At 38.9% G+C, this 9,120-nt stretch overlaps 1 protein-coding gene across 1 annotated transcript; it reads right to left on the reverse strand.

Annotated features, from left to right (window-relative positions):
- Positions 1–493: 493 nt before the first annotated feature.
- pth2 (parathyroid hormone 2) lies at positions 494–2,964 on the reverse strand (the record flags this gene model as incomplete). The annotated part of the gene is made up of 3 exons (XM_079286449.1): positions 494–671; positions 1,977–2,150; positions 2,861–2,964. The coding sequence occupies 3 exons, from the start codon at positions 2,962–2,964 to the stop codon at positions 494–496; spliced, it is 456 nt and encodes a 151-aa protein (XP_079142575.1).
- Between the last annotated feature and the right edge of the window lie 6,156 nt (positions 2,965–9,120).

Raw genomic sequence — 9,120 nt, forward strand, 5'->3', positions numbered from 1 at the left:
TCTCACTCTCTGAAAGAAAGCAAACCAGCGTACCTCCCAGTATGTTAAACTGCTATTTTATTCTATTTTACTATTAGTTTTGTACATTTATTTGAAAGCTAAATATGTCTTAAGTATACAGATGGCTCATGGAAAATAATAACATTAGTATTAAATTCAGCTGTACTACTGAATTAAGCCAAACACAAGCTACAGTCATTGAAAACATAATTTGCATGTCTTTATTCATCAAATTGAACAACACTATTATTTTCAGCATCGTAAGATATTGAAAGTGCTACAAAAAGTAGGAATCGAATGTTAAGATGGTAGACTAATAATACAGCAGGTGTTAATGACTTTTGATGTCTACAACATTTTCTTGTCTCATAAGTTGATGGACTGAGCAATACCCACCGGAGACTTAGGGTATCCCTTCAAAAAGCTTTTTGCCAGTGCAGGATGCAGAGAGGTGGTTTGATTTTCTGAATAACAGGCTGTAAAGACTAAATTATCATGAGGAATTAACCACCAGTAGTTTCTGCATGTAGGAGTTGAGCCACTTCTGTCTCTCCATGGAGGTGAGAAGTTTACTCTTCTCTCTGAAGGCAGCGTCATCAGCCACAACCATGTTCCTCTTCACCATGCCAGCACCCTGAGATGACCATTCAGCAGGCCACGCCCTCTCCACACTAGAGAAACAGAGCTCAAGATCAGAGACGAGAAAACACTCCAGGTACCAACAGTCTCCAACACTTAATATAGTACTGCTGCTTTTTGTTTTTGTCATGACAATTTGAATTGTAGTTTGAATTGAAAATTTTAATAGTTTACTTTAAAATCAAGATGAAGTTAAAAATGGCTTTTTTTTAGATCACTTCCCCCGGTCGTATTTAACAACATATACAAAGGAATTACCAAAAAAACGATTTATTATATTTTTATATCAAAATCCAATCATCATTTCTTCCTGTACAATATGAAGTGTGCTTAAGTAAGCTAGTACCAACTATTTTCAACCAGTAATGTCATGAGATCTAATCATCAATCAATAAGCAAGTTGTGTGAGCCACAGTCCTTTAAAACTCTGTATCGGGATTGTGCTAAATTCTATCCCCACCCACTTTTTATCAGTCCAATCAAATGAGGATTGGATTTAAATCTGACAACTCAACTTGAGGCTTCAAAACAGCAGTCCACAAACCAATGGGTGATGTAACGCCGACTACGTCCACTTCTTCAATACTGTTGATATTTTGGGAAATACCCATATTCGCTATCATTCCGAGAGTTTGATGAGAGGATCATTACTACTCATTAAATTTAAAGCTACAGCCAGCAGAAGGTTAGCCTAGCTTAGCATAACGACTGGAAACAGGGAAACTGCTAGCCTGGGTCTGTCCAAAGTGAACAGAATCCACCCCTGCCAAGAAATAGACAGATAACTCATAATTTACACTTCGGTTTTTGTGGGAATTAAACAAGATATAACATGTTAATTAGTGAACTTAATACCCCTGTTTCCAGTCTTTGCGCTAAGCTAACCATCTTCTGGCTTGAACGGCATAGTTAGTGCACAGATTTGAGAGTGGTATCAATCTTCTCATATAACTCTCGACTGAAATGGCCCGTTGAATGAAATATCAACGAAGTAAATAAAGGAGGACATCAAATTTAGGCCTTGTACCAGATGTCGGCACAAACAAAGGAAGGACAGGAATAGACAGCTAAAAGTGCTGCCAAACCCACACACAAAGAATTTGATTGTTTTGCACGGGGTGTTTGGCTAACTGCTGACATCTACCGGCGCTACCAATGCACACACTGCTGTACATCTCTACCACTCAGCTGCTGCTACGCCGGCAGACGGCTGAGTGAGTTTAATTTAGTTTTTGTCAAGATTGTATAACGTGTCATAGACGACGACTTCGAGCCGATTGCCTGCTTGTTTTTGAGTTTGAATGAATATAGGATGTTTTCCCTCACTCTGCAGTTACCTCGCCTCTGCCCTCTCAGGGGCAAACAGCCACGCCTCCCTCATCAGTCTTGTCTTGCTATCAGCTCTGAGGCTGGGTGCTGACGTCATTTGAATGCTCCAATGACGGAGAGAGATGGAGGGGAAGAGGACATTCCAGTCGTCTCGTTTAGGTTCCTCTGAATCATCAGGACTTCTGGAATCAGATCGTATTAAACTTAATGATTCCTTGAGAAACATATTTGATTGTATTGTATATTGGATGGAATATCAAAATAAGAACAACGTATAAAGGAAAATATAAAGTTAGTAGGGGTGTAACGGTTCACAAAATTCACGGTTCGGTACGATACAGTGGAGCCACGGTTCGGTACGTTTCGGTACAGTAGAAAACTATAAATGCCAGAGAAATGTACTTGATTTTAAAATATATTTATTCATTACAACTAACATCATGAAGTTATTCTTTGACTTTGAACAATGATGGAACTATACCTGAGTGACCCATCTTCTGGGGTGTCTTCTTAGCAACACATAAGCATAAAAAACTAAAACTGCTCCTTAATGTTATGTAGTATTGTTACTTACATCTTGCTTACATCTTGTATTGTTACCTACATTTTGCAAAAGAGATTTTTAATCTCAATGGGACTACCTGGTAAAATAAAGGTTTTTTAAAAAAAAGTTTTTTTTTTTTATTCAAACGTATTCGGTTCGTTATGCGTACCGAACCGTGAGCCTCGTACCGAACGGTTCAATACGAATACGCGTATTGTTACACCCCTAAAAGTTAGGTATCTAGGTAGTTCAGTGGTCTGTAATTATGGTACGTAGTCACTCCAAACCACTGTGCCATTAACACTCATATTTTGCTGCTACCTTGATGAGATTCAGTGATTTTCCCACCTGAGAGGTCGTCGAGGCTGAGGGAAGCCAGATGTCACCAAGGTCATACCCAGAATGCAAAGCAACAGGAAGGACATACGGGGGAAAGCAGGCAGCTCAGACATCCTAAAAAAAAAGGAAAAAAAGATGCTTCCTTGAAGTTACATATTAACTGAGTTGTGTATTTACAATCTTAAACCCAATTAACAACAAAATAATACAAAACCATGAAAACAGAAACCTATTTTCATCATCATTAATATCAGTATGCTTTTTAATGTGGAAAAAAAACAAAAATATTTTACAATACAAGGTATGTGTTGCTACTTTTTAAATTGTGATTCTTTAAATTAGACGGTTCTGTATAATGCCAAAAAAGGCAAAAACCTTGTGGTCAATGTCTTGGTTTTTTTAAGACTCAGAATACAGTATGTTTGAAATAAAATAAAATAGGCTTTGAATATGTCATAATATCTATGTAATCCACTTGGAGAGCTTTCAAAGGTCTTTACAATTCACAAAAATCGACTGAAATTCAACTTGGAAGCTGCTGGTCTCATGAGAATTTTGGTCTGAATCTGAAATGAGCCAGAAATGATTGAAGCACCCTGACACCGCCCTTGTGTGATGCTATAAAGAACCATTTCAGAACGTATGTTTGACACAGTGTTTTTCAACATTTGTGGTTTTCAAAAAATATTTCAGTGAGAGCACCCTTTAATTAAAAAACTAGAGAAACACCAATACAGACTCATTAACCTAACCCAGGGGTGTCAAACTCATTTCCACTCTGGGCCACATCAGCATCACGGTCGCCCTCAAAGGGCCGGTTGTAACTGTAAGACTGTATCACTAACTTATCCTAACATATTGTTAAATAACTCTCTCTGCATTTGATTATTGTTTATTCAAGTGTACAAATATTGTACATGCAGTTATATAAATGAAAAATTTCTGTTATTGTAACATAAATCATTTTAATTGAGGGTTAAGAAACCCACATGACTCTATCAAAGATCAAACTATTAAAGAAAATAACAAAGACAAATATCAAACACAAGTTATGACATTAACTTTGTTCAAAGCTGTTTGTTCACCTCTCTGCATCACTAATGTTCCTCCCTGTCGTCGTCCTGTGCATGGCAGCTACATCCAAGAGCTGCTCACTGAGAGTCAGGTCTGATGAACATGATAGATGATGTATCCGTGTTGTCTGTGCTTTCATCAACAGTTCATTACAAACACAAGTACCTGCTCGTCTCTTAGCTAGCTGTGTTGTTAGATTGCTGCTAGTTCATCAACTCGGTCTGCGATGGTGTTTCTTCACAAACTGACATTTGTAAAAGTCTGTATCTGGTCGGAGCTCTGCTCACATACCTTTAGCATGCACTGGGCTGTAGCTGTGTAAATATATTCTGCTGTGATTGCAGTCTGCCTTTTAATTCTTGGACAGTTTGATGTTTTTCTTGGAGGCTAAATTTAGCTCCGTGTTTGGTGTCAAAATGCCGACGTGAATTGTATCCTTCATCACCGACACGCCTCATAACACAGCAGACAGACCCGTTGTTCTCCTTGAAGCACAAACATGTATTCACTTTCCCATCTTTCATTACATTTTCTTCCCTCTGCATCAATTTTTCTCTTCGTGGACATTTTGGGATTATTTGTCGATCTTTTTCAATTGTTGGAAAACCTCTTTTCTGGCTGTTGCCTCTCCTGTCCACCTGTTGTGATAGTTTTAATGTCGGTACACAGACAACATGCTATCTCATCATTTCAACTTTCTAGCTCATAATTTCGACCTTGGGGATACTTTTATTTTCAAGTCTAACTTTTAATTATTTTTCCAAATTCGAGGGCCACATAAAATGACGTGGCGGGCCGGATTCGTTTGACACATGTGACCTAACCTAACAACCTTTTAAAATCCTCTTTTGTTTTGAGATTTAGTATGTGCTCAGCTGGAACCAAATTCGGTCAGTCACAGTCAATGAGACACACTTTTTCTACTATCTTAAGCCTCTTGTGGGGAAAAAAATTCAATACACTAACATACAACACAGCTTAAAGTAAAATTAGCTGGATGCAAAGGTGTTGGCTATGGGATTTGTTGAAGTTGTTCGTAGTCTGGCTGATTTCTTACCTGCTTCTCAAGTGGATGTGTTGGTCTGTCTGTACCAGCAAGGAGCCTCTCAAGGCTGAACTTCAGAGGTTAAACGTCAGGCGTCACATCAGCAGAGATATGTTCCTGGACGAACTGATCGCAGCGATTGAAATGACGACTGTATTTGCAGTTAGGTACTTTCTGTTAGTTGCTGCTTCCTATCTACCACTTATTTGTTCTCCTGTCTTCTCTGAATAGAAAGAATTTTGTATAAAAACTTGGATTTACGCTTTTTTGTGTGCGTTTGCTCTGCCAGTTGCTTCTGTAAGTGGCCGCGCGCAGGTCTACGGTGGTTGAAAAGCATCGGTTTCTTGCCGGACATACTTATATACCCTGGACTAGAGTGTGTTAACCCCCCATCCCCCTAACCCACCCACACATATACGCAAGCATACACACCTTTCACCAGATCAAACCAACTTTGAGTTTAGCGTGCAAGAGGACAGCCCGAGTGGAAGTGCAGTTAGCTTGTTAGTGTCCTGTTTCAAAGACTCTTAGTCATGGTGCTGTTGTGGAGAGCCCACAATCTTATTCATTATAGTGTTTGTGTGTGTGTGCGAGTGTTTTTACTGATACATAATTCATACTCTGTGGCAGGTTGGAACAAAAATGGATGCTTGTCTCAAAGACTAAGGCATTACTGTCGTCTACGCAGAGAAAAATATATTTATGTGGGCTTGGGGAGAATGATTTTACGTGATCTCCATAATGGAATATTTCAGATGAGTCAACAAAATCATGTGAAATAAATAATGTAACAGTAAATTCAACCTGCAAGAACTGACTTGACTGACATGTTGTCAACTATTAGTTTGAACTTGTTAGCTTACAGTTACTTATTTTTTTTATTTGGAGTCATTTTCATTTCCACCTGCCCTGCTAGTTAGCTGACGAACATTAGCCTGCTAATTCCACTATGTTTTTAATGCTAACGATACACTGGCTACAGAAAGTGGTCCCTTGTGAGGTAAAGGAACCGCAGTCATCAAATTCAGAACCTAATCAGCTCAGACCTGAGGGTGAAGTTACACTTAAACATTAGCATGCTCATATGCTCATAATAACAATGCTAGCATGTTGATGTTTAGCGGGTATAATATAAGTTACATTTGCTAATTAGCACTAAGCACAATGTACAGCTGAGGTTATTCGTTTTTAGGTATTTGGTCATAAACCAAGGTACAGTATTGGACCAAATCAATTTTTACCCAAACATGGCGCTAGATTCAACCGAGATCAACTTGTCAAAAGCTCTTGTGACCACAGCATCCTGAAAAAATTATACTCAATCACACACTTTTATTTGCAAGTATGATAAAAGCAAAACTATTAAATACTGACATGATAAGTTTATGTACTGTTAAATGTTAAGCTAAGAGAACAACTTCACTCTCTGCTCAGGTAGACATCACTCCACTATATCTTTACACAGCAAATAGTTGTTTGCTTCTTTATTAATGCTCGGAATATCAAATTGTTTAACTCTTAAAGTGACATAGATATGAAATCACACTATAATGTGATGGACCAGCATACTGATCCAAACTAGAGCCATTGGTTGGACATTTTAGTTGCTTTTTCAGTTTGGGAGGGATTGCTATTTTGTCCCAACCAATCTGTAGTGAGTGAACTGTCCATCCCATTGACGGCAGACTGACAGCATCTTCATCCATGCTTGTTACCAATTGCATGGCAAATTTTCAGGACTTCCCCATTCTTAATTGCACATACAAAGGTCTGTGTGGCTCAATTGTTTTTTCAACTGGGGGAACGGTAGTCAATGAGCACACCATAGTGTGAATAACTAATGTTACAGACTTGAAGGTCGTCCTCCAAATGTGTTCACTGCATCTAGTAGACACAACAATGATGCTATCATGTCCATATACATCATCTCAGCTTACCATTTTCTCGAAGACAACCTTGGTGAAAACATCTGTGGACTAAAGGCATCCGTCGATGTGATCCTCTGAAGTAGTACAGTGCTGCACAGCTATCATTTCCTGGACAAATCATTTAAAAAAATAAACAAAAAAAAGGTTCTCTGGCTTTGTTATACCGAATGGCATCTACAATTTATTGAGAGTTTGTTGACACTTGTTTTAGTGGAGTCAGCCATCACTGCTGTACATAGACACCTTGTTAGTATATCAGTATTGAGAAACCCCTCATCTCCAAACATCAGCTTTACAGGAAGTGATGAAAAATAAAATTGGATGTGTCCATTCGCACCCACGTATTTGATACGTTGCCTCTGGGAAAGTATAAAATACTGAAATGGAAACAAGACAAAAGGTGATGGAGAATCTGAGGTTTGTCGGCAGACAGGAAGCTTGTTACCATTTAAGTACCTCATTATGGCGCTTGCTGGAAATAATGACCAGCAGACAGGACGCAGCTGGCCTTAACAATGGCTGTGCGACACACTGATGTTACAGATGATAACAAGCGTCGAATACAAAGTAGTGTCACCTCACACCACCTGTATTCTCATCAGACACACCGTCAACTCCCATCGAACCGAACTGCATTCATCAGTTGGAAATGGCATTTAATCAGTGATCAAATCCTGGAGAAACTTGAGTAGTATTTCTGATGTTAAAGTTTGTTGACAGCCCCGACATCAGCATGGAATACTGTTCATTTCAAACAGGGAAAAGGCGGATTAGGGGTTAAATATGCTTGAATCAAACCAGTTTCTCGTCTCCACATCTCTCTCCAAAAATAGACCCTTTGAGTGCCGACATCATGCAAAACAAAGGGAAGACGAGAGGCAAATATGAATCACCTCAGAGTAGTCAGCTTAAGTTACACAATTGCTGTCGTTGGGTGCCAGAATCAGTATCACATATATTTAAGATTACAAACTGTGATTCGAGGCTCTAGCGAGCTACAATATCAGCAAAGCATTTTAGTGATGGAGAGAAAATGTTATGCTAATGCTAACAGTTTAGCTTACCCTTCTGGTAATCGTAATTGAGCTGAGCTCACACAGAATGCTAAACTGTTAGAGAACTCTGCAACTCTTATTGTAAGAGTTATATAATGTGTATATATTATATATATACTGCAGTGGTGGGCCAGCAAGGCCTTCTCTGCTGGCCTAAACAGAATCACAAAGTTATAGCGATGAATCGCGATTAATCACATTGTTGTGGCAAAGTTCAATCATGAATTCAAAAGTAGTGTATTGCGCACTTTTATTTAAAAAGTACTGCTATATGAACAAAAGGGCAATAACATTTGGTTCACAAGATGCAGGCAGCATGTTTTTTACTTGATGTGAATATAATTCATACTTTGTTGGCATCTTATTCTGAAAACCGGAAGTTCGTCTGAAGAAACCGGATGTTGTCTCACGTTAATGTTTCCGCTAACTTTCAAAGTCCTTCACTCGCTCCCGATCTGTGCCGTTTAAATGCGTTTACCGTGAATGTCAGCATATAGGTGCACTAACATGTAAGTGTCTGCTGTGTTGACCACGGAGATCTGAGTGTCTGCTGACTTTACCGCAGCGATGTCCAGTAGTCTCCAGGGAGAGCAACAGCTGGTTATTATTATTTTTTTCCCATCTCAAAAGGCTCAACACACAACTGACTATAGGATGTTTTCTGGCTTTTATCCCACTGTTCTTGTCATTATCTTGTTGTTATGTATATGTATTGTCTCTTGTCTTTCAAGAAAAAAAAAATTGTAATAAATTTTAAAAATGCGTTAACCCGCGATAAAATAATTGTCGGCGTTAATTAATGAATGCGTTAACGCGATAATAACGCGTTAACTTGCCCAGCACTAATTATAATTCATAAAAATCATTGCACAGCTACTGTCTTCCTCAGTTGCTCTGCTTCCAGTGCCGCTTGTTTTAAGTAGAGCTTTTATCCAATCAGATTTCACCTCTGTGTTTCTAGGTAAGAAGAGAGGCCCGAGGCCTGCAGACTCACAAGTGCATCCCTTTGCAGTTTAAGTGAATGGGGACGATATTGTTGATTGTCATTGTCTTCAACTAATCAGATCTTTAGTTTGACATGTTGGGCGTATTCTTTGATGTGCCAGAGCCTGCTAGCTGGCCTAAGTATGTCAGCATTATGTGCAGCTCAGTTTTAAGGCGCAGCAC

This window comes from Melanostigma gelatinosum (assembly GCF_949748355.1).
Source record: "Melanostigma gelatinosum genome assembly, chromosome: 16".
Classification (NCBI taxonomy): domain Eukaryota; kingdom Metazoa; phylum Chordata; class Actinopteri; order Perciformes; family Zoarcidae; genus Melanostigma; species Melanostigma gelatinosum.